The sequence below is a fragment of the Zeugodacus cucurbitae genome, chromosome 2 (genome assembly GCF_028554725.1).
Source record: "Zeugodacus cucurbitae isolate PBARC_wt_2022May chromosome 2, idZeuCucr1.2, whole genome shotgun sequence".
In the NCBI taxonomy this organism is placed as follows: Eukaryota; Metazoa; Arthropoda; class Insecta; order Diptera; family Tephritidae; genus Zeugodacus; species Zeugodacus cucurbitae.
Genome location: NC_071667.1, coordinates 86,758,492 through 86,785,867, shown reverse-complemented (window position 1 = coordinate 86,785,867; position 27,376 = coordinate 86,758,492). Strand labels below are relative to the sequence as shown.

The 27,376-nt window shown below is 37.2% G+C and overlaps 1 protein-coding gene across 5 annotated transcripts in view; it reads left to right on the top strand.

The window, feature by feature from the left end:
- Positions 1-27,376, top strand: part of LOC105214364 (octopamine receptor beta-1R) — a 42,861-nt gene that overhangs the window by 7,240 nt on the left and 8,245 nt on the right. For 2 of the 5 annotated variants that reach the window (XM_029041691.2, XM_054226009.1), the window contains 6 exons: positions 12,469-13,630; positions 18,145-18,342; positions 18,433-18,604; positions 24,101-24,237; positions 24,601-24,783; positions 24,927-25,080. In XM_029041691.2, coding sequence (XP_028897524.1) covers positions 12,783-13,630; positions 18,145-18,342; positions 18,433-18,604; positions 24,101-24,237; positions 24,601-24,783; positions 24,927-25,080 — 1,692 coding nt within the window. In that variant the 5' untranslated portion in view covers positions 12,469-12,782. Of the gene's footprint in view, positions 1-12,032; positions 12,329-12,468; positions 13,631-18,144; positions 18,343-18,432; positions 18,605-24,100; positions 24,238-24,600; positions 24,784-24,926; positions 25,081-26,561; positions 26,646-27,376 lie in introns of those variants that run through there. The other 3 variants (XM_054226030.1, XM_054226022.1, XM_054226027.1) reach the window with 3 other exon arrangements.

Sequence of the window (27,376 nt, the reverse complement as noted above, 5' to 3'; positions counted from 1 at the left end):
TCTCAGGAACTACTCGACCGATTTCAATGAAACTTGGTTTGTAATAGTTTCCTTACATCCTAATGATATGTTGTGAAAATAGGCCAAATCGCTTCACAACCACGCCTACTTCCCATATACCAGAACTTTGAAGTCGATCTGAATCGTTCACTTTACAATATATAAAGTAAGCACTAGTGAAGATATCGGTGCAGAACTTTGCACAAATACTACGCTTATAGTGTGGCAGCCCCACGACCTCGGTGCTTCTAACCTAATATTATGGTTTCCAACGTTCAATGGACTTTATACAATATATATGACGAATATTAATTATATACTGATAATATAAATAAAGTTAAATAAATAAATTGCGAGAGTATAAAATGTTCGGTTACACCCGAACTTAGCCCTTCCTTACTTGTTTGTTATTGTTTTTTGTTTTATGTGAGTGTGTAAGCTGTTTTTCATTCAATCCCACCGGAACGAGTATTTGACTTTATTGCATTTGGGTCTATCGACACGTTGTCATGTGTTTTTGCTTCGTTTCACTTTCCCGCCGCCGCGCAGTGTTTGCTTTTGGCATTTACCGACACTCTCCTGCCAATTCCACTGTGTGCCAACACTTTGTCATCTTTTCAAACTCGATTTTTGTTCGCCTCTTTACTCAAGACCACTCGAGTGTTGTTGGCGCCGTGTGTCCCAAACGTCACGATCGTGTGTTTTAATCCAATAATTCCAATTTAGTTATACCGCTGCGCAAATGTAAGGCGTTCGGTGGTACTGAAGCACCTTGGTGGCCGCGATAGCGCCGGTGTGCGCTTTCGGGCATTCAGTGGCTGAGAGATTCATGTGATTTCGGTCTGGATTGCTCAAAAAATATATATCACTTATTTAGCAAATATTCGACAACCTCCAACATATACATACACTAGTACATTCAGCGCTCCCTTCATTTGAAACTTTCTTATTCACCATCGCTCGCTTGTTGGTGTATCAACCAAGTTACGATTGTGCAATTTATGATTATCTACTGCACTCTGCTGAGCACTGAACTCGTGGAACTAACGGGTGATTTTTTTGAGGTTAGGATTTTCATGCATTAGTATTTGACAGATCACGTGGGATTTCAGACATGGTGTCAAAGAGAAAGATGCTCAGTATGCTTTGACATTTCATCACGAATAGACTTACTAACGAGCAACGCTTGCAAATCATTGAATTTTATTACCAAAATCAGTGTTCGGTTCGAAATGTGAAATCCGCTTTTTTATCGACAAATTTTGTTCAGCGATGAGGCTCATTTCTGGTTGAATGGCTACGTAAATAAGCAAAATTGCCGCATTTGGGGTGAAGAGCAACCAGAAGCCGTTCAAGAACTGCCCATGCATCCCGAAAAATGCACTGTTTGGTGTGGTTTGTACGCTGGTGGAATCATTGGACCGTATTTTTTCAAAGATGCTGTTGGACGCAACGTTACGGTGAATGGCGATCGCTATCGTTCGATGCTAACAAACTTTTTGTTGCCAAAAATGGAAGAACTGAACTTGGTTGACATGTGGTTTCAACAAGATGGCGCTACATGCCACACAGCTCGCGATTCTATGGCCATTTTGAGGGAAAACTTCGGAGAACAATTCATCTCAAGAAATGGACCCGTAAGTTGGCCACCAAGATCATGCGATTTAACGCCTTTAGACTATTTTTTGTGGGGCTACGTCAAGTCTAAAGTCTACAGAAATAAGCCAGCAACTATTCCAGCTTTGGAAGACAACATTTCCGAAGAAATTCGGGCTATTCCGGCCGAAATGCTCGAAAAAGTTGCCCAAAATTGGACTTTCCGAATGGACCACCTAAGACGCAGCCGCGGTCAACATTTAAATGAAATTATCTTCAAAAAGTAAATGTCATGAACCAATCTAACGTTTCAAATAAAGAACCGATGAGATTTTGCAAATTTTATGCGTTTTTTTTTTTAAAAAGTTATCAAGCTCTTAAAAAATCACCCTTTACATTAAGCGACATTTTACGGTTTGGTCTTCTTCTCATTGTCTCCACATATCATTTTGGCGCACGTTTGTCTGGTGGTTGAATCATTTACTGGGCTTTTTTGTTTTGTTTTTTGTTTTGCTTTGGTTTTGCTCGAAGCGCCGATAAACAAAATGATTGAACTTTATGTGATGCACACAAATGATATAGTTATACAGTTATACGGCTATCGAAATGAGCGAAGGTCAGTCGAGCAAGCGAGGATAGAAGTCGAGGATAGAAGGACAGAAGGACAGACGACTGCCCTTTTAAGGGCAATAAAAACCGAATTGGATTCGAAATATTGCGAATTGACAATTAATAGTTTTCAATTTAGAATCCTGAATAAATGGTTTTTACAACAACAATAACTGTATGTGACATACATATTTCTAATGAAGTAATGACATTGATCCGAGTATATGAGTTTTAATGATATGAGTAATTTAATTATGCGCTTGGCACTAACCCACTGGAATTTCATATTTTATAAGAATTGGTAATCATCAATCAACAATGTAGATGGATACGAAAGTTTTTAGATCTTACACGTTCAAAAATAAAGTTACATAACTGGTGTTGGGGTCGGGTTAAACATCACTTTTTTGTTGCATTCTTCATATAATATTCATTCAGTTAGAGTTGAGGCAAATGTATCTATCTATCTGTGCATCTTTATGTGCTTTATAGACATGTATTTGTATGCACTGCTCAAACTAGAAAGTAAACATAACCTAAAATCCAAAACCTTCAAATTTGTATGCCTTTGTATGTACGAGCATGTACTTCTGGTATACTGTATACAAGCATTCACTATTTTCGAAAGTTGATTGATGAATAATATTTTACTCTTTTCATAGTTAATTTTTCATAGCGCGTTGGTAGCTTTATGCAGATTTATTTCCATATTCATGGAATTCAAGAGACCAAGCGGATGTACTCTACTTTGGTATATTGTATATAAGTAATAAACGACATCTGAAAAATGGCTGTGTGACATATTCCGCACCACAAATTCGATGAAATTGCTTCCGAAAATAAAACTAGTTCTTTAATATTGTAATAATAAAATATTATTACTTGATTTTGTAAAAGATGTATAGAGCTGCTCAATTTTGCTTATAGATACTGATGTATCGAGCAAACGGATGAACTTAAACTCTTTTAACGTATTTACATACGTATACATATATATCATATCAACAGTGTAATACATATGTACATAGTTGTTGTATTGCTTTCGATTATTAAAATTCCTACATTATATTGTTCCATCAGCCATGAAGTGTTCATTAGCGCACTCAAATCGAGAATTAATGAGCAAGGAACTTAAGCGGCAAATGGCTTCTTCAAGTGCGCACTTCGGCAAGAGGAAGCAAAAGGAATTTGCCATGAATGGACATAACGACAAATTGATAGTTTCATATTACCCATGAAGTTTGATTGCTTCAAGCTACCAATTACATGTGTATTGGGTAATAGAGTTCACCTATAATATTTCCTAAATTAATAGGGTATTTTCCTTCTCACTTAAGGACACACATTCTTTATACGTATTATGAGTATACAGGCATATATAAATGTATAGAGTGCACTTCCGTGGAAATAACCTACGTTATCTCAAATTAATATAAAAAAGTAAACGAGTCTTCTCTACAGTTAACCAAATATCATACTCTTCCTATAGTCATTGGGCAGACCTACTCGTCGTATACGTAACATATTTTTGTTTCAACAAGGAAAGGGAAAGACAGGGGGGTACCAAATATTATAAAGTGTAGTAATTAATACGAAGACTGGCGTTTACAAATAGAATATCGTGCCGTTTTAAATGAACGAAAAGTGCTCGAGCCATTTGCGTCAGTTCTCGTTAGCATTGTCTGTTTACGCCGACATACGACGGTTATTGACCTCATGCAGTCTGAATTAGCAATTCGTTAGGATATGGGATATAATTGCGGTTATATTTATAGGCTGAATCAGCCCGGAGCTTAGAATAATTATTCGATGGAAGAGAAAGCCGAAAGACTGTTATTGGTATGTGTATGTTACCGTCTGAGATGAGAATGTACATAACGCTGTTGAACACAAACAAAATATTTTTCAATTTTGCTAAGTACCGACTCAGAAGATTGTTATGCCAAAATGGACTTTCATCTACTTAATTGTGCATTTACATGTATCAGTTGATGATGGGCTGAATGTTGACTCGCGCTAATGGTTTTATAAAATCCATCTTTAATTTCGTTGTTGCAGTAGTATAATACTCTGTACAATCCTTCTCCGAAATAAACTTTTCTCCACGTCTCTTAATAATAACGTATAAGAACTGAACACAATATTAGCGGTGAATTCATTACAACTCGGCTCTTTACAGTTTGGGCAACTCTCATTTTCAGCAATAAAGCGAAATTCTAACTTTTACCATTATCACAGCGGTAGCTTAGCCAATGAATGTCCGAAACACACATTTGATGAAGCCGTTTATGAAATCGAATCGAAAACAAAATTTCTACGTGTACACTACAGTGCACTGTATTCACAGAAATACACTTAAACTGGTTGTAAACTACTTCACAACTTGCATAAACAACAAAGAAACTAGTGACGCTCAAGCAGCCGCCAATTGCCAGTGTTTCATTCTCAATAGGATTCACCGACATAACTGTGCTCCGAACTAACTTTCTAGAAAAATCGTGTAATTCTAGTGCTTTTCGCAGTAGTTCGAGTTTAACCAGGAAGTTTTATTTTTGTACTGGCAGTGTGTGTTTCTCTGCAGAGACCTTACCTACTTATGTATCTACATATACCTACATATTCATACGAGAGTGTATGGGTGTATTATCGAAGCATTAACATATTTCCAAGAACAAATAAGAGTGTGTAAGCATGTTCAGCACATCTTAACCAGGATAAGAATGCAGGTAGTGTAATGCTCAAAAACAAAAAAAGCGAGAATTTTTCTTGATAGCACGAGCATATTCGTATCTGAAATAGTAGAGTGGTAACCGTGCGCTCATGAAGGATTTGAATCGACTTAGCGACGAACAAGGTATTGTTCAGTTGATTGTGCCGCCAAGGCCGTGAGTGAATGTGATAAATATTTACTTTTTGCCTGAATGCTTGCTGTCCCATTTGCTATTCATAATTTCACAGATAATCGAATCGAAGGTAAGAACGCCATGAATAAACAAGTATGAGCGCCAAGTGCGAGTATTCTAGTCAGAGGAGTATCGGTATTGAAACATTTAACAACTTTTACGGCAAAGTAAACGGAACGCAGACTAAGGTTTAAGACTAAATATAGTAAGAGAAACCGAATTAATTTGGATTGTGTAACTTTAAAATTCCTTGCTTGCTTAGGTTATTCTATAAATATAATACAGTGTAATCCGCTGAGACGAGGTTTGCCCATTTCTAGTTTTGCGATTATGAAATATTTTGAACTGATTCCAGCGGATCCAATATCCGAATGTTGGTTGTGTCCATATACAAATACAAAGAGGCTATTCTAAAAACAGAAGAAAAACGCATGCTTCGACGATTTGACTTTCTCCAAGAGGATCTCTATTCACTTGACCACCAGATTATTCACAGCTGGCTCTTTAATGATTTTATTTGCTGTTGGCGTGATTGGCAAGCGTGTCGGCAACAATTTAGCAGCCGTGCAACGTGGAAAGCCGAGAAACGTGATTTTATGCAAATTGAGCGGCGAAACTTTATTTAATCTTCAGTTATTAGCGAACATTTATTTTGCTTATACTTTCGGCAATTTTCTTTTGACGCTTTTGCACCTCACTGCGAGTAAGGTTAAGAAGGAGAGAAGGAAGGAGAATATTTAATAACCTTTATAAATGTACATGAGTGTATACATACATACATATTTATGCATGTAAAAGAAAGTTGTGTTTATTCGTTCAGGCAATGATATAACGATAATGACCAATCCCGTGAAATTCTGCATGCCAGTTCGGTTATAGGCACTTTAATAATCGACACGTGTGAGTTGCTGAAATAAAGTTGTTTTCGTTGGCAAAACAGATATCAACGTACATATATATTTATCTGTTATGAAGTGCGTTTAGTTTCTAAGTTTCTACTACAGTTAGCAAAAGTCTTGCAGGTCTAAACACAGGTTAAAACTTATATTTGTGTAGGTAGATGTTGTAGCGCATTTTGGGCGGAGCAGTTCCTTCTGCGACCTTATGTTAATGGTATCACTATGTGTTTGCGCCATGATTACCATTTAATATATCTGGCTATTTACATACATACCCTTATGTTAGACCAATCAACTTACTGACTTATTGCCTAGTTGTCCCGAGGCGTGTCTGCTTTTCGAAGCTTCGGTTGTTCGTGCAGCGTTTGGGTATACACGTATCATTAGACTGCAATTTTCTGCTTCGTTTAACTACTTGCCTAGCTTAGTTTAGTTAGTTTCAAGGTGATGGCACCAGCGATGAGGTGGATTATTATTGACGAGCTGGTTATCACAACACATGTGAGCGGTACACCATAAATTGTACGGTTATCTTTGGTAAAGTATTATTCACGAACTGCTGGATAATTCGGTTATTGATAGTATGGTGAATGAGTGTATAAAATATGAGATCTAAGCAATAAAATTGACGAAATATTTCTCAGACCAACATATCCGTACACACTTTGGATTCATTTTCTATCAGACACTCATGGCACTATGACCCCTACTCTGCAAAGGCTCTGTATAACATTATTGTCCTATCGGTTAGCCTTGATGAGGAATTTGACGGCCCGTACCTTAAATCGCATTCTGACTTCGTGACTTTTAAGATGACAAAACCAACATATTGATTTGGCTAGAATATTTATATGTTTGTGCATTTTGAGATTTAATGAGAATCTGTCTTCTTGCCAGAATATTGAATGTGAGTAGAAAGTATTTCACTGATTAATGTCCCCACACAAGACTATTCATTTCATAGCTCTGAATTTGTCTATGAAAGTGCCTGTAAACATATCACTTTACAAATGCGGAGAGAATATATGTACGTACATGCATACTCGTATAAAAATATTTAACATTTAATGAACATGCAGCGAACTGCACGCTTTTAAGTATTGCATGAGGGAAGCTACCCGTTTTAGAAAGTCGCTCATTGTCTCAGCCAAAGCAGCATGGCCAGGAGCTCACTTTGATGAACTCGGTTGGAAACATTCCAACCGCTTTGACACAAAAGAATAAGGATGTCACTTTTGGAAGGACAGGAAATAAAATGACACAAAACAGACAAAAGTCGCTCTGCCATATAAATAATTTGTTTTCCTTGTTTTCTTCACTACTGTAGCGATGCGATGTTTCGTCGAAAAAAGACCTTTTTTCATGAATTTTTTTAGAAAAAATTATTGCTGTAGGTTTATTTTACTTATTATTATATGAAAGTGCAACATTTGAAGGATACTTAAAAAAAGTTTTATCGAAAAATAGCGAGGAATAACGGATTTATCGTCGATCTCTGCAGGCACCTCGAAAAAAAGTTTTTGTGCGGTGACCAGCCTACAGCATCACTCATCATCAGCCTACAGCATCACTCAGCATCATCATCTGAAACCAAAAAAACAAAATGCTTTCTTTAGTTTATTAGTTTATCTTTCATTGACGTCGAGTTTTTTTTAATTTTTAAAATTTTCAATTTTTGATACCATTTTCAAGCCAAAAAGACGATTTTAGACGAAAAAATCGACCTATTTGTTATTGTAAAACTCGACGTCATTCGAGAGCTATATATATATGTAGAATATTTGGAGGTACCGTTATTCAACCTGCTGTAACTTCGTTAGTTTTTCTCCGAATGACCTAAAATTTTAACACAATATTCTTAAGATGTTGATGGTTCAAAAATAAAATTTAAAAAAAATATGAAGAACAAAATTTGTCAAACCTTACCCCTCCACCCCCCCCCCCCTTAAAGAATTTCAGAAATATTTTTTAGAATTAGTTAAGGAAAATAATTAAATAAATATAAAAAATATTCCTTGAGATAGTGAACGGTTAACCTATTTGTTTGCAGTTTAGGACTATATATATAGACTATGGCTCGCTCGTCACTTGCTTCCAAGAAGAGGGAAATGTCTGTTTGTGTACTCACTTCGTGCTGATAGACTTACTTATGTCTTATATGCACGAGATTGTCTATATGCAATGCATGTTTGTGTAGTATGTGACATGACAAATTGTGCAGACGAAAGACTTACATTAATTTTTACTCACTTTGATGTATGGTAAAAGCAATGCTTTTTAAATTGGAAACGCGCTAACGTTTTACAGCTCCAGCGATACGATCTAAAACGTTCAATGTCGGTCTTTTACATTTCTACACAGCTCCAACTAGAGCAACGACGTGCACTCTCTCACCGTTCAAATAAACTTCAGAAATCGAATTGAAAGTCGAGACATAAATATGTATATTAATTTTATTGTTTGTTAACATAGTCGTTTAGGGAGACTGCGTAAGCTTCATTAAATTCACAATTAGCGTAATTCAATTCCATAATGTATCTAATGACTTCGTCACGTGTCCTAAAACCATCTATTTGCTCTAAGAAATTGTAAAAGTGAGTGGTACTTTCACATCAAGAAATCTGAATTCAATATCAATTATGATTGAAAAATGGAATTCTACCGTACTCTGAATATATGTAGAAATATGGATAAACCGCTAATGTAGCTATCCGCTTTAAGTTCGTAAAAAACAGTCCAATATTTTTGCGTTTAGAAGACGCATAAGGCGAGAATTCTAAAAAGTTGCTGTTCACAAAGCCACGCGCTGGTGAAGGGAATTCATTGTATAATATTTTAAACATGAAAAAGCTTTCACTTGTTATATTTGTGGATGGCTACGTGGGCCGTGGTCTGCTTCGTCCAGCTGCAAGACTTTTAATCCTTTTTCAGGTACGCTGCACTTGAATATAAACCCCTTTTTTGTCAATCAGCACAATTTCCGTTCACTTCTTTTACGCTTAGTAAGCCCATTGTGCCACATTGCCACGGCATTTAAACGCGAACAAAGTTTTGCGCACAAATTTCATTGGCGTTTTCAGCAAACGTCGACCTTCTGACCAACTGTCCATTTCGATTGTTAACATTTTCGTTAAATAAATAGATCGCTTAAAATAACCTTCTTCGGTGCTTAATGAGAGTGGTGTTAAATAAAACAACGTCTGTGATTATACATGTATGTATATATTCACTTTCATTTACAAATGTGGGAATTATACAAAAATAGAACGGAATTTGAGTACATCAGTGTTATTACTGTGTGTTTTCGTGTGTATTTACAATATTGGATATATGTAAATGATATATAGTATGTGTACATATGTATATTTTATATTCTCGTATACATGTACACTTGAATGAAAGGACATGCGGCTTAAGTCGTCATTGTGTGGCAATTTTTCATAATTTTTTGTGTGTGTCGTTTGGTTGACAGTTATTTAACTGTATATTTGACATATGCATCAATTGCTCATCAATTATGTTTCAATTATTTTTTCTTCTCTCACATCGCATATGTGGATTGTGACAAATTGTGTAAGCTCATATGTTCCGCCGTGGGCCGTGGGCTCTAAGCTGCTTTTATGTTATGCGCCTTTGTGAAGTCTGTGTGTGATGGGGCTTACAACTTGTTGAAATTTAATTTTGGAATGTTTAGTGCGTAAATGCCCTGACTTTGTTCGAAGACTACTACTGGCTTATTCATTAATCTTCACACCCTTTAATGTTACTAAGCAATCATATTTTTTATGTTTTCTTTGTGCATTAAAATTTTTAATTTGGTAACTTGAGTTATTTGCCCATTTCATTTGCTCGTGTGTTTAAAAGGGAGGCAATTTTAAATGTAAATAGCTAAAATAATAGCGAATCTGAGCGAAATATTGATTAAGTGCATAAGTACAACAACAACGTCTAACGTCCCCCCGCTATCTACGAATATACATATATTTGTATATGGGAGCCGATATTGAACGTCAATTTTGTGTGTTTAACAACAAATTTACAGTGTTTGAAGCCACAGAAAGCTGCCATGCTTATCGAATATTTTATTGGAGGCATTTATTTACGCGGTGAGCCGCAGACGCGCACGAAATGAATAATCCTCGCTGGCCGTCATCCAATTGACAGTGAGTTTAAGTGAACTATTACGTTTTCAGTGGCCACCCAATGCGTGTGGAGAAGCGGGGTGGGGGTTTGTTACGTACTGGAAGTTATACGCATTTGGCGCCCCATCAGTTTTCCAATATGAGCAGGCGATTGCTGTTCCCTGCTGTTTCAGAAAAACGTCTGAACCGTTGCTCATCTTTCTTCGATTCGGTGTTTCAAGGTCATTTGTTACACTGTGTCTTACTGTGTCTTTGGCGCAAGGCTTTGTACAAGCACAGTTGTCCCAGTTTCGTTGCGAACACTTAATTCTGTTTCTGGTTTTGGCGCAAAATTCATATTTTCGCTTCTTGCTCCTAAGCACGCAAACTTTCCAAAACCCTGTTGGAAGAGGAGAGTGAAATATCTAATATGAATAAGTGGAAGAGTTCATAAGATAGATGTAGATAGCTTGAAGCGGGTGTTAGAAAAAGCAGCAAGAAATCGCAACACCAAAGAATGTGTGGAAGTTGAAGTATGCATTACCAATTCACTTACTCTGGCATTTTTTTTGCCTTCGCACTTTCCAACTGGGTATGCATATTTCAATATATCAACGTTCGGTTGTAATTTGTTCGCTTGACTTGACAGTCGCCATTTGTTATGTGCCCTCAACCATTTTTCATTTTTCGGCAAATATTAGCCAATTAACGCTAATTCAATTCCTTAATGTCGGAATTTCTATTAGAATTTGAAGACAGCATGAAACGAAATTTGGCTAAATGAGTTATTTATGAGAGCTGCGATATTTTTAGCGTACATTTGGAGTGGTTTTGAAGATAATCGGTATACTAATAGACTCCGGGGCGTATACTGAACTTTGTTTGTGAGCGAAAGCCATTCTTCCGCATGATGTCCATTGAGTAATAAGTTTTACAGTTATAGTTTTGTTTTGTATTTTGTATAGTTAGTACAGATACAGATAGAGATAGAGGTGGCAGCAGGGAAAGCCAGCAACTGTTTTGGCTATAAATCAGGTTGAAGCTGAGTAAAGTATAAGCCGAAATACTGGCAATTGTTGTTGCGTTGCGGTTGGTTTGACAAAAATTTATCAAGAGCAATGGCAAGTTCGTTGGTTCATTGATTCCGTTAGGAAACTATTTCTTGTGAATATTCGACTATATGTATATTTATATATGATAATTTATGAAGAGTTGAGTTGTTTGCTCCTACAAGTATGCAACGTATGTGTGTATCATCTCTTGTAAACTCTCCGGATCTCTCACTTCTCATACAAAAAGGTCAGAAATCATTTCTCATGTATATATACATATATATATATATATGAACATATGTGGAAATGTAAGTGAGTATGAATTAATGAAATTCCCGTAGAAAACTAAAGATATGTTTTATTAATTCCAAAAGGCGGGGCAATGTGAGTGCTTAGCACACTTATTTGCATACCAACATGCACGCATGATTACATTTGCATAATGAGGAATGTATTCATGGACGACCCATTTCTTTGCTTAAGCCCAGCTAAAGCATAGGCACGCCTGGCTTTACACACATTTAGTATAATTCTCCTCACGAATCACTTTGGCGGAGGGATTTCTACGTTGCCAATACGGCAGATGGAATGAAATTACAAAGTAAATATTATTTGCAAATTGATGACTTTGTGGATGTGTGGTGCGATGGCACGAGTCTCGTTTGTTTACTTGAAATAGTACGTAGATTTGTCGGCAGACAACCTGAGATGATATGACATTAATAAGTAATGAAGTAGACTGAGTGGCTGAGTGACTTTTCGTTAAAACTCTTAATTTTAAAAATTTGCTTTCCACCAGTATATCACTTTTTAGTTTCCCTCGTACATATGATTGGTGAAAGAGTGCCGTATATTTTGTAATAAGGACTGTTGGGGACATAACTTGAAAATCTTACCTGACACTGATTCAGTTGCCCCTTCACTGCATCATGTCAGAGAGATTTCAATTTTATCACTTGGAAGCAACAAGCAACTCCAAATTAATGCCGCTGCACGCGCAAATGTGATGGGCTGACAAAATAATCAAAATAATAATAATATTTGCGGTTCCGTCTACTTTCTAGGCTAAAAATAGGTTTTCCAATTTCAGCCAGGATACGGATACATTTCGTACATGCCTCCTTGGCTTAAGCATGGGTAATGACTTTGTACGTGTCTGGGAATTTCAGCTGGCTAATAAATGTTGGCACTGGCACTTTATATAGGATTTCGTTTTCATTTACACACACACACACATACCAAGGTATATGCATATGAAATGTATTAAATTTGTCTATTTTATTTTCAGCAACGTTTCGAATGCGATATCAACCACCGTTAATCTAAAGTAGGAATAGTGATGAAAATGTAAAATATAACAACAACAACAACAATAATTATGTCATAAGTCAAAAAGCCTCAACGTTGTTAAGAGAGAGCAATTTGTATTGTTGCCTCAGAAACCACGAAAGTAGCGTCGTCTTTAAACAGTCGCAACCATGTATTGGCACACAAGCCGGCCGCCCTTGCCGCTGCTGCTCACTAAGCCCATTCGGTTTCAAAGCAAATGGTCGTAAGGTTTTCCGCAATCACTATTTAAATTACGCACACAATGTGCGCCGTATGCCGTCAACGCTGTTAATGCCAACAGCAATAGAAACACAGCAACAAAAGCAACAGACATCAAGAGTAAATAAGGCGAGAGCCAGCCAGACATCAATGCGAGTACAATCAACGCCAGCAGACGCAATGCCACAATCATTAGCCACAACGAGTGCCAACAACAACTCAGCGAATGTAACTGCGAGCGCAATAACGGTGACGGCAGCGACGAACAGCGCAACAGCCTACAACAACACTCGAACGGCAACTAAAAGTCTAGTTTTGGTCGCGGTCGTCATGCTCGTGTTGCCTGTGGCTTTTTCAGGGAATGTGGTTGGTGTGGCAGCGGCGGCGGCGGCGAACGACGAGCACTTAAGAATTATTGCCGGTGCGGATTCTGTCAAAGATGCGGCTACCAAAGCCGCAATTACTTTGGAAAAGCACATTGCCATAATGGGAACTGGTACGGGTGCTGTTGCAGCACAAACGCCACCTCTGCAGGGGGATCAACCGAAATATTTGAGTTTCATGGCGAGTGTGTTGCTGAACGACGAAGGCGGCAATGGCAGTGGCGGCGGCAAGGGCACAGACAGCCGTGCTGGCCTTGGGAGTGGAAATAGTGGCAGCAATTTAGTTCCTATCAAATCGGCGGTGGCAGTGGACACGTCCGCAGCGGCAAAAGCACTCAACGACTCGTTAGCGTCTGCTGTGACGTCAACGTCGACGGCTGCGTCAGCATCCACATCTGAATGGTCGACACACTTGGCATTTGTCATATTCAAATGCTGCGTTATTATACTCATTATACTCGCTGCCATACTCGGCAATGTGCTGGTTATTGTGTCCGTTATGCGGCATCGGAAATTGCGGTGAGTATTGCTGTGTTGTTAACGGGGGACGGGATGTGTGTCGTTCGTTGAGAACATTGTTCTATAAACCCATTACACATTAATCGTTGATGCTCATGTGAGGTTAGGATGAATTTGTCTAAAAACCAATTGAGTACGCAATTCCTGTAGTTAAAAATTCCTATAGTAAAAATGATATAATATGATTCATTACAAGGACTCAGATATACTCGTAAAGCTTCTTATATTAGTCATAATTTTTCCTCAATGTCAAAATTATATATGTACAACATCCATCTTATTATGGCAGTTGTCGCAATATGGACAAAGGTTGGGTTCTATACATTGTACTATATTTAACACTTTTTACTTGTAGAGGGCCCAAAAAATTAGTCGTGCGTTATTGGAAACATTTTGTAAACAGTATATATGTAATGTATATATTGTAATGTAATGGAATGGTGCAGCACCAGACTTTGTTCTTTGTGGGAGAAAGTTAGTTGCGTATACGCCATGATGGTTGTGCTCATGTTCTTCGTTACGGTTATGATTATGACCATACTAAAATGTTAACTAGTGTACGTGCTTAATGCAGTAACGGAATATAGTATTACAGATTATATTTTCATGGCTTAACAGTGTCCCCACCTATTTGAAATCCATATTTATTTACTGATTCAGTACATGTTTATGAATAGCTGTATACATGATATGAGTACGTTGTTGTTAATGGCATGCTTTATACGTTGCAATACAGCCTCTCAAGCTGGATTTGCATTAAGCGTTGTGTTTCAAGAACTTGTTATTACCCAATTAAGTAGGAGCAACTATGTTATTGTCAGAATATTAAAACAAAACCCGAAGTGGAGGCAAAGTTACCACATAAACTTAAATCTGAATGAACTATATAAAAAGCTTGAATCGAAAATTGCACCAAAACAGCTGTGCATTAAATATATTTGATAATATTAAATTCAAGGATAATCTTAGTCATTCAGGTAAGTTGGGTAGAGAATTATGCATACTTGTAAGCTGCATTCTTCTTTTGATGGATTATCGGCCTCTTCGGTAAATAGCCTTCTGGAAAGAAATCTGCTAATCAAATAGCAGAACATTGCAAGTGAATCGCTTTTGTGTTATTATCAACATTGAAATAAACCTAAAATTTAAATCGAATGAAAGCTTTATCTTTCATCTGAATGCCTATCTAAACTAGAAACTAGATAGATCACATAGCCAATTGTCAAAACATAAATTAAAGTCAGTTTAACTAATTGACGGCATCTGCTAGGGGATAATTAAAAAGGGTACTTTTTTCAACAATTAAAATTAAATAATTCAACTAAACAACTTAACCCGGCAGGATACTTGTGATGCGAATATGCGTGCCCATTACCACCTATGTATATCCGAGCCATAAACCATTTTGTGTAGTTGCAAAAGTTACTAATTGTCCAGCTCTGTATATTGGACAAAAGTTTTGGCCAGAGAGTGAAAGTCTCATAAATTCTTTAATATCGTGCCATCATTTATTAATGGCATTTGTAATTTGCCATTTTTATGCACGCAAACCCCCCAAATGAATGCCACACTCAACCACACACGCATGTCTGTGGCTGAGCATGTGTGCTTTGAGTCGGAATCCTAATACTAATTAAGCTTAATTTCCCATTTCTGCTTGACGGCGTGCTTCTTGCTTGGCTTGCTTCTGCAGCAGCGTGAGCACATCCTAGTTACGAGAAGGTTAAGTGCGAGTATTCCCATAAAGCCAGTCATCTAACTTGTCTATTTGCCAGTGCGTCCCCTATCATGACTCTCGTATAGCACTCCCGACACTTGTAGGCTCGCGCTAATGCCAAGGCGGGAACCAAGCTTGACGTTGCCTGGCAGTTACTTTCCTATTGGAAACCGTTTGTCCCTACTCCCCCTTTTGTTGGTTGTTTTATACAACGCTCAGTGTGCTTGCCGCCCGTCGCTTGCCAATTCCCAGCGACACATTAAATGTGTATTCAAATGTCACAATGCCAAATGGCATTGGCGAGACACAAGACAATACACACACAAGCTACACTGTGTTAATTCAGACTCAGCTCCGCTTCAGGGCAGCGACCGCCAAAGCAGTTAACACTTTGCTGCGCACGCCTACAGAACACCCCTTGCTCGTAAATAAGTAAGTAAAATGTGTTGTGCATACCTGAGGGCATGCTTAGTACACCTGAAAGAATGCTTCGTCTGTCTTCTAATAGCTGCGGAGTCACCTTTCGGGCAACAAAGATTTGTGTGCGCCTTCCAGCCACGTACTCTTATAAGATCAAATATTAACGCAACAACATTACTGTGGGAACCCGAGCCAGATTAAAGACCCGGCTGATATAAATAAAGGAGAGCAAACGGAATGACAGCGAATCCAACATTTGCATTTACAATTCCACTTGTTTAATTTTCCTCTTGGCTGCGCCCATTCGCCCCTTTTGTCTGCTCCTTTATATTATATATAGACTCGTATATATAACATGTGTATGTCTGTATGTCTTTAGGTGTGTATGTTTGCGTGCCGTTATCGACGTGAAATTTTAATATCAATTCAGAAAATTGACAAATTGCCAACGGTGCACGCAGCAAAAAAGGAAATTACAATAAAATAAAATAAAAAAAGAAATAAGAAGGAATTGGAGTGAAAGTGTGGTGAAAAAGGCGTTATCCGCAGACGGCTGCCGGTGCGTATGAGTAATCAAACGCTGAGACAGCAATCCCTCGCCTCGGGCAGAGGCAAATTCGAAACGCAGAAACATCTAATTACGTGACTAGGCGCTGTAAAGCTTTCGCATTGAAATAAAATCGCTTTTAATGTGCATATTCTGCTTGAATTGTTCAACATAACGAAGTTGGCACATTTATGCTCACGCGGCTCTAATTTATGATCCGCGCTCACCTTTTCTGTGAATGCTTTAGATTTCGATATTTTACACTTCACACAACATGAAATTAATTATGTCGGGTTCTAAGCATATAGGTTTTACATTCGTACTATATGAGAATGGCAGAAACATATTTAACCGTATTCTCTTGCTTGCTAATAAGTAGATTTATGAGGATAATGACTCTTTAAACTATTTATATGCATCCGGGACATGTGGCAATTTAGGTTCTAAAAAGGGAGGAATAAAATAAATGCCAGTACTAATATTTATTATATTTTTGAGAAGTTTCTGCATGCCTTCTTATTATGAAAGGAAATGGAGGATAGACCCAATTTGGAATTGCCTTCATCAAACAGACAGAAGAAGTTTTATGAAAAACATCGAAATCAGAGTATCTGAAAAGAGATCAAGGCATCACCATTAACCACATCCATCAAGGCGGCTGTTTAAATCCTGAAAGAGAAAAATCGTTTAATTTGCTTCTGAAGGTTTTCACATATCGTAATCCAAGTATTTTATTTCCATTTACTCCATACTTAAGCATACACACATATACGACCACAAACAGTGTACAGTCAGCAAAATTGCAAATTTTATTAGTTGTCACTTCTCATTGCCATACTCGCATTTGCATTCAATATATTGGAGAGAGGGCTCAAATCGGCGTTAGCGTAACTTGCAAATGGCTTTACAAATAAGCGGTTCTTTACTCGCTCGCAAAAGTGACTACGCGTGATGGCAATAACAGCCACACCGACAACAATAACAAATAAGCCAATAACGGCAATCAATAAGCGACAGTTTCAACCCTGCCTAATGACTTCATCAAACAATATTTCAATGTAGCAGCAAATGAGCTCTGAAAACTTGACAAATGAAACACTGAATGATGACTGCTTTAGGGAGGCTGTGTAGAATGCCTATCTTCATGGCCTGTCTTTGCAAAGAGCTCTCACACCTCCGAACGATGGGAATTTTGATATTTCAATTGTTTTGATGCGCTTTTCGCCTGTCGACGTTGCCATCAACAGCCGTTATTGATCTGACTTTGGAAGAAATATTGAGCAAATCTCCATTTTTTGTGTTTTCTTTTGCTCCTGTCTGTCTGCCTTTTCATAAAAAATCTGGTAAATGGTTTCGCATTTATCAAATAAACACAACTTTACACACACCAGTACATATATATATAGTTATCGGTGTAAATATAGAATGAGGCATGTCCGTTTGTGTTTGGGCTCATTCCAAAATATTGCGCATTTTTTTCGTTGAAAACTTTTTTATTCTCTCTTTTTTTAAGAATCTATTGCTTTCAAAAACAGAAAAGTTAAGACAAATATCTTCTATATGTATATATGTGGGGGATTTCTTACATAAGGAAACAGGGTACTTCAAATCTTTTTCTAAATGATATTGGAATTTAGATTGCATTTTAATATACCAACAGTTAAAACATCCTAAAGATATTTCCGCAAATTACAACAAAATGATCGAGTCACGATTTTTATTAAAGACCTTACTATTGAATTTGATTGACACTCTTTCAGAATTTTAAATTTTTTTATGCATTTGCTGATTCATAATTTTTTTTTTTTTGATTTTGCATTCAATTCACAGCATTATCACGAATTACTTTGTGGTTTCATTGGCTGTGGCCGATATGCTAGTGGCCCTGTGCGCCATGACCTTCAACGCTTCCGTTGAGATTACCGGCAAATGGATGTTCGGCGCCGTGATGTGCGACGTGTGGAATAGTTTCGATGTTTACTTCTCAACGGCGAGCATCATGCATCTCTGCTGCATATCCGTGGATCGGTAAGTAGAAAAAACAAGTGGGCATTTGTTTGATGGTTTGTGAAAAAAAAATGTATTTTTTGTGACCGTTTGAATTGACCCACATTGCAGGTATTATGCGATTGTGCAGCCACTCGATTATCCATTGATTATGACGCAGGGTCGTGTCTACTTCATGCTCTTAATGGTTTGGCTGTTGCCTGCGCTGCTCTCATTCCTACCCATCTGCTCCGGTTGGTATACGACGGAGGAAAATTGGAGATATTTGAAAACCAATCCACATGTAAGTTGTCCCCCTCGGATATTATATAAATAAACGTGAACAAAAAACTAGTGTTAAATAGAGAGAAGAGCGAGCGAGCGAATGAAATGAAATGTGAGTATGAAATTGGAAATTGGAAAATACAACAAAGGATTGACGGTGCTGCGATGTTGCAGCTGCATCTGCCTGCGTCAACCGTTGCATGAATGCGCTATTGGTGCGAAGTAGCGTTGCCGCAGCTGTCTCATATGTAACGGGAATTTGACATTTTGATTTATGAGTTTGATTTTTCTTGCAAACAACCTTAACACGTCACTCTCAGGTGCAAACTACAGCTTGAATACGGTAAAATGTGTTTGAGATGAAAGTTATTTAAAATCCGTTATCTAAAAATTATTGACTTTCGGAACACATCGATGGGTCTCTTATAGTGGGCCACTTTCATACTAAGTCGAGTCCGAAAACAATTTAATATATAAATGTTCACGGTCCAGCAACTTCTTCCGTACCATTCAGTGTGGACTCGTGTACTCGTTGACTAAATAATATTAGAATTAGTTGAATTTCCTATTAGGTACATATACCTATACACTTATATATGTATATATATGAGTTTATACACATGCATTGTGAAGAGTCTTCGACTATAAAAATGTTGATGCCTTTTTATGCTCTTAACTTCCACGAGTAAGTTACTTAATGTCAATTTTCCATGTTTTCCGCATTTTTCGCTCCAAATGTGATTTTCTGTCATCCTGCCTCGCTGCAGCGCTCCTACCGCCAAACTGCGTTATGCATACCAAAGACGTGTGTGTACATTACCTATTGATACATATTTACATTATATGCATAAGAGTGTACTTACTGCATTTAAACTACAAGCATACTCAGCTATAATTCTCAAATAAAAATGGAAGCTTCTCGACTGAAACGTCACATCGAAGCGGCATCTTGTCGCGGTCTGTGCTACTATTTTGCCTCAATACTTTAACATAGGGAATACAATAACATACTTTATATGTAGAACCATCTATGCACACATGTGTAGACAATTTTTCGCCATTAGCGATGGAAAATCGCGAGTCCTCGTTATTTTCCCTGGCGCTTGAGTTTATACTACGATTTGTACATACCTACATGTGTATGTATTAGAGCTCTTGGTATTCGACTAATCGACTACCCGAATTAACCGGATAGGGCATTTTTCGAATAATAATAATCGGTTTGCAGGATCAGTAGTAAGTTGTCGACTATTCGAATAGTGGAAGTTCATTAAATTTCTATTTACATATGTATGTACATACATATATTAAAAAAAGTAAAACTCACGGAAAATGCGTACAATTGACATTTTCACAAATAAAAGCAAACAAAAATCAAAGGCTGCTTGGCTTTCAAACAATTACTATTTATTTAAATACTCGCAACAGAGCAACTATTCGAACAGTGGCAGTGAAACAACTATTCGAATAATGATAGTAGAACGACTATTCGAATAGTATTAATCGGTTAATATTCATACGAACGGTTACAAACCGGATATTCGACTAATCGGTTTTCGGGTTATTTGAATATTTTTAAGAGGCAGACATTTTGTATGATATCACGTGTGGCACGAGAGGTCTTAAGCGGTGCTTCATAGAGGATTTTACTAAATTTAAACAAGAAATTTCCCGGCAACGAAACACTTTTAGTATAAAATAGCTCCTCCTGTGAGGGTTTCAAAATATGATAGCCGAAAAATCAATTTCAATATGTATTCCCAACATATTAATACAGATAAAAGCGCAAAAAAAATAAATAAAATTTAATGTACTTTAAGAAATAATTAGCTCGAAATGACAGACGTACTTCGTGTTGCAACTATTAAATTCCCTGTCAATAACGAAATTTGTGTTACTTTAAATTCGATTACAAAGTTTGCAGTTGTTTCACCTTCTTCTTCTTCTTCTTCATCTTCTCCTTAATATTATGTTAATGGCCAAAGTGAGAAAAGTGCAAGCAGTCTAATGCATTCACCTTGAAGCTCACTTATCGAGTATGCTGTCAGAGGAAATGTCTCAGAGTGACATTTGAATTTAATTGCGTTTGCATATGTACCTGTCTCTATATGCACGTATTGTCTGTAAGACGAGAGGGGACATCACATCATTTGTGTAAGACTCTGTCCTTCAAGCGAAAATTAAATTCGATTTAAATCGCATTTCTATTGCGCTTCCATATCGATGTCTGTGCGCCATTATGGAGAACCGCTTTTGATGAAATTATGCATAGATTGTTTTTGCCATTAAATTGATTATGCAACTCCACCACCTGCAAGCGACCCATCGACCCATGGACCCTGCACTGCAGGAGCATAGTAATTGCAAATGGCATTGTGAAATTATAATTAGCTTAGCTGACTTCCGCAGCGTGTCAAAATGCGACGTCGACATCCTGTTGACTCTTTGCCACTGTGTGTGTATGTGTGTCGGTTTGTTGTGAAATCTTCATTGCGTTTGTTGTTTGCTGTCATTATCGTGGTGGAATCGTGGTAAACATATCCTTGCATGTACGAATGTGTGTGTGAAACTGTTTGTAGCTGAGGGCATTTTACATTTATTAGCATTAAGTTGCACCATAATTAGTTTTTAGTTGCGTGTTTCTCTTAACAAAGTTGTGCCTTTATGTTTTCGTAGTAGACTAGAGTTCTTGTTCTCGTTGGATATAAAAGCTAGCGCACTCTTGAATTGAAAGCAGTGGATTTCTTAAATAAACGCATTTGATATTCATTGCTGATGTAATAAACGACGTTAATATTGTCAAGCCATTCAAATTGATTTTGAATACTTGTCACTTTCTAGTACTCGATACTTTATTTACTTCAGCAACTATCTTCATATAGATCTGCCTCTGCTCCAGTGTGTATATACGCTAACACATTGGCGCTTTTGTTTTGAGCATTTCAACGCTCCCGCGCCCTGTATACACGAGTACTGAGTAGAAAAGTTCGCAGAACAGCCGATTAGCGAAATTGAATTTTAATTAACTCGAAATTACGTACACGCGTGTCCTCGCGTGAAAACAGCGCATCCGCAATGAAATTAACTAGTAGCGATTAAGTGGGGTTATGTTTAATTAAGTAATAATTGTATAATGAATATTTGAAATGACTCAAAAGCCTAGACACAGCCACTGAGACAGTCACACCCAGTGGGTGATCGAACTGTTTGCTTTTGCGACGAACGATTCGTCAATCACAGCCAGAGTGTCACTGGACTGGGGCACAATTCAGTCGATGTTGTTGCAGTTTTGATTTCCCTGCCTTCCCCTGTTTTTGCGCTGTTAGGTCCCATCACTGCCATTGTTCCAACAGCAATTAAAACTTTTCACAGTGCAAAGAATTAACTCGCTTGTCGCTGGCACAATGTTTCAATAAGCAAACGAAGCAAAGCTAGCTAAACGGCCTAGGTTAATGGCTGCGAAGGCAGGGAAGTAATCGCGCAAAATGGTAATTCAACTCGCAACTAAATTAAAGACAACATTAAGTATCATTACAAAAGGTTTCCTCGGAGTGGCAAGACAAAGAAGCGGCGCACTTTCGACTTTAGCAGCAGTGCTCCGCCCAGAATTCGTTTCTTCTACATGCCAGCCACAGTGCGCGAGTTGGAATACTTAAAATAGAATAGTTGGCAAGTGAAATGTTGCGAATCTCAAACTAAAATCTCAACTACTTGCGCAAGAAAATGCTGAATGGATGAAAGAGTTGTGCAATATGGATGAATACTTGATGCGATGTGGAAAAAAAGCCCAAGCTATGAGGACTTTTGCTTAAGTGTGAAGAGAAGTGATTTTCGCTTCACTTCTTTCGCTCTCTTTGCGAACGTGAAATTTCGAAGGGTCTTCACGATACCTGCATCCAATAACTTATAACCACTTCTTCCAGAGTTCTACTTTTTAAAACTTTGCCTTTATTGTTACTTGCAAAACGACTTTTCTTCAACGAATAAATTTGAATAGAAGAAATTGTTGAGAGGAGAGTAAGAAACTACAATATTCTGTATTCCACAAGTTTCACATTTATAATATAGAAAATTGAACAAACTAATCAAACTTATAAGGTCGCTAATTGGTGAATGAACGTGTTCAATTTGTTGAAATAAGTGGACTTGAGAAATCTGGAGTGACACGTGTGTTCACCATTTTATATTTTTCTTTTTTAATCACATTTCCCATTTGCCATTCTGGCCTTGTCACTTCGAGTTATCTCTAAATCGAAACCCATCAAAAATGATTAAGTTGATGACGAAAAAATATCAAAATTCATCAAAAGCCAACTTCACCGGTGGGGCAACAACAAGTGCTTTGCAGCATTAAAAGCTGTTCGCTCGAGTTAACACTTTTTGCTCTAAACAATTAAGGCAGTATTGGATTCGACTAGGTCGTGATAAGAGACTTTCAAGCAACAACTTTATAGATAATTCTTAGAGCTTCTTCTTCTGTTTATGGAGTATGTTTTATTGCTATCCGACTAATGGATGGGCCTTCGGGTTTTACTGGTTTTTTTAAGATTCAGAGCTTTAGACCACGATTTTCCAGGCAATATTTAAGCACTTTAAGATATTTAGTATAATATCTTTATAAATGGATATATATTTAGTCATTCATAAACAATAACATGTTTAGAAAAAACTGGGAAAAGAAGGTTCTGTAATGTCCTCTGATTTCCTTATATTATTGGGAAACATTGAAACTTCCAGGGATGTCAAGTGTAACATTGAAAAGTAATTAAAAAGTGGTTATGTGCTCTCAGCAATTCAAGAAAAGTAAAAAATATAAACCTTTCAAACGGAAGAAGACGTAAAATAAGCACTGCTAAAAATGAAAAAGAATGGACTTCTACCACTGCCCACCAACAAACGGTTTTGCAGTAAACCGAAATACAAACAAAGGAAAGAAAAATGTCGTGGAAGTAAATTAAATAAAAAGTCCATTTAGACAAAATGCGCTCGGCTCGCCTTAATTAATTCGAACGCACTCAAATGGAATATGAAGCAGCAAGAACACAAGCACTCACACGTCGTGCTCTCTCTCAAAAAATCGCTAACCCAAAATCACAGGCGCGCACGGAGCCCGTGTCTAATGCAGCATAAACTTTTTGGAACATCTTGAAAGTAATTAAAATCGACTACCCACATTGTCGCAGGCGCCTGCCAATGCCAACATGGAGACTCGCTCAACTCGCTTTCTCTTTTCGAATGCACAAGATACACAAGCAATTGCCAGTTCTCTCAGAAATCACTGTCAATTACGGTATTTCATTGTTATGTAAGGTTGGTTATTTGAGTTAGCAATTGTGATGTGGCACTTATGTAGAGTGCACCCGATATTAATTAGCACCGTTAAGGTGTATAAATGAGTGTGACAAGTATTCATTAACTTAAAAAATGTCAAACGTCTTTCATTGCTGTTTACGATTTTGTTTTTGTTTTCTGTAATGGAGCCTAATTCGTTAGCCGCTTCCCATCTTCTGCACAGATTTGCGAATTCAAAGTGAACAAGGCTTATGCCATTGTTAGCTCTTCGATGAGCTTCTGGATTCCTGGTTTCGTAATGGTCTTCATGTACTATCGCATTTATCAGGAGGCTGTAAGACAGGAACGGCTTGTCTACAGGTAAGTTTTGAATCTTTGAATCGCTGAAAAGCATTTCGCGTGTTTTTTGATTAATTTTTCTTAACCATTTCTTCTGTTGAGATTTTGTTTGTGGCCACCATCCCATCTATTTTCCTTTGTACATATTTAATTTGCAATTGCAATTGTCTTCTGCGGCTAGTTCGGTTTGTTTCATTTCGATACAGGCTAGGTTCTTATTGTGTTCACATTCTCTTTTTATGACCTCATTTTTTTCGTTTTTGGTTTTAACCTTGTGTTTAAATATTATACTATTTCGATTTGGTTGAATTATTGGAGCCCATATATACATAGTAATGACTTCCGATTAATCCCGATTAATTGCCTTTTCGCTGCTCGTTTCAGATCCAAAGTTGCTGCCCTCCTTTTGGATAAGCACTTACAGATTAGCCAAATACCCAAACCAAGACCGAGTATCCAAGTTGAACAGTCGACCATAACAACAATGCGCCGGGAGCGTAAAGCCGCTCGCACGCTCGGAATAATAATGAGTGCTTTTCTACTCTGCTGGGCTCCGTTTTTCCTATGGTATGTGGAAAATTTGTATTAATACTCTAGCTGCAGAATTTGAATAAAATAATGAAGAGAATCAGTTATACATTTTTGTATTTCTTTTATAAAAAAACTGAAGATACATATGTGATTTTTATTTTTGTATCTTCTCTACTCAGGTATTTAACGTCCACACTCTGCTCCAGTTGCACCACACCGCGCATTGTTGTTGGTATACTCTTTTGGATCGGCTACTTTAATTCGGCTCTGAATCCAATCATTTACGCTTACTTCAATCGAGACTTTCGTGGAGCTTTCAAGAAAACACTGAAGGTAAGTCTTGAAATTCAATGTTAGATCGCAGTTCTAGCATATGCTTTAAACGCATATGTATACATATATGTACATATATATCGCTTGCCGCTTGTCAGCAACACTTGCACTCTTTAATAGAAAAATGCCTTTGAGTCAAGCATTTCAATAAAAATATGGCAATATTCTTTAAACAGATACTGATATTATCTCTAGCAAAACATATTTCATATCTAGATTATATACTATTATACTATATATTTAAGACGATTGAATATACTGTTTGCTTCAACATGTTTTATTGCGCTAATTTCCGAACTAATCTGATGTTCATGGTTGACTACTTAAAAGTTCTGATTTTATGTCGTCTACTGAAATGCGATGGACGTTTGGAAAAAATCGTGACTGCTTGAGATAGATATTTGATCTTTCTCTTTATAGCGTTCAATTTTATAGTTAATTGGGGATTTATATCGTGTTGGATCGTGTTGGGTATCAAAGAAGTAACTGTTGAACGTTTTTGCATAATTCTGATACTTTCGAAGAACACTGTTTCGGGAATAACTAAATATGTACCAGTTTTACAGTTCCGACTTCTTCGTAGTTTCTTTTTTACTTAAGAAATAATTGGTTTAAATCGGATATTTGACCTTAGACAAACACTGGAAATATTCTATGGTTCACTTTTAGAGTAAAAATATTAAAATTATATTTTTTGTTGTACTACTTAGTAAAATGAAGGCGCTCACTTTTTCTTTAACGTAACAAAAAACTATAACGAACATCAGAGGAAACAATCATATTTATTGGCTAAAAATCCATCAATTGTTAGTGGTCGTGGCACACATGTGTAAATATTATTGCATTTGCTTGTGTGCGCTTTTGTGTAATGTCAGGAAATAATGGAATTTCAATTTGAAAAATAGTACTTAAAGCTTTCTCCAGTAGCTTCTGCAGCATTTAAGCAATGATAATCTAGCAGTAAGGACCTGCTACTTCATTTCAACTTTCCCACAAAAACTTCATTTCATAATCGTGTTCATTACTCTTCACGTTAGCCTGTTAATCTCTTAATTAATTTAAAGATTATGAAAAGCGGAATGTTGCTTATGTAGACACGTGTTATATGTAGGTATATACTACACACAGTTATTAAATCTCTTTAAATTTAATATGCTTACATTGAGTTGAAAATCAGATTGCAATTTCTCTTACACACTTATTTACGCTCTCAAGGTTTTTGATTTTTCCTCAAAGTCATTTAAGCACTCTTTGAGAAATACCCGCAGTTACCGCTCATATTTTCCATAGTAGAAATAAGATAAAAACGATTGAACTTCCATTTTCCATATGATCCGCATGTTGGGGCGCCAAGTAAACGCAAACGTAAACTACACTTGTGCGAGGCAAGCAAATGTATAGAATATAATGTGATAAAAAAGATATAAAACAAAAAATTAAACGAATAATCAAAACACTCATCAAAATTTTCCAACTCGCAGCTGGCATTCACATTTCTGATACGCTGCCTCTCACCATCCAAATGCTAGACACAACACCATTTACAAGTACAAACATAAGAATGGGTATGCAAACAATTCGAGACATCTTTTATACAAGTACTCGTCGTCATCTACCGTACATACAAATTTGTGTAACATTTCAAAGAAATCTTATTTAATATTTTCCAATATTCTAACGCACCTTTGGATCGACCTTAGCTTTCAAAATCTAACGCATGTTCATGTCGTATTTACCGTAAACTTTGTCTACTCGTCGTGTATGCCGTTCTTGCTTTGCATTGATTGTTGTTATTGTTGTATTCGTGTCATACAAACACATAACTGCACTCACGAAATTTCACATATTTTCAGGCGAATGAGCCCACACACCATATACCCTACTACACCGTACTCACACTGCTCACACATACACAAACACAAACAGATGCGCATGGTGGTGTACACACACCCACACACACGCACACAAATGTTTTGTTTTGATGTTGTTTTTATAAGCGTATATAGAGCTTTGTACTTGTACTTGTTTATTTTGTCATATTATTCGATTTTTACACACTTTTAACAATGACAACTTCGGTTGCCGTGTGCGTGCTCGTGTGCGTGCGCCTTTGTGTACCCAGAATGGTTCAGTAAAAATATTTATGGGAGTCGTTTTCAATGTAATGTTTGTTTAATATATGTATATACTCGTATATTGTGTAAATGTATAAATAACGGCACTTTAAGTTTGTTTGTCTATTATGTATTGTGTACGAGTATGCGGGGTGTTGTGGCGATTGCGCGCATACATCGGG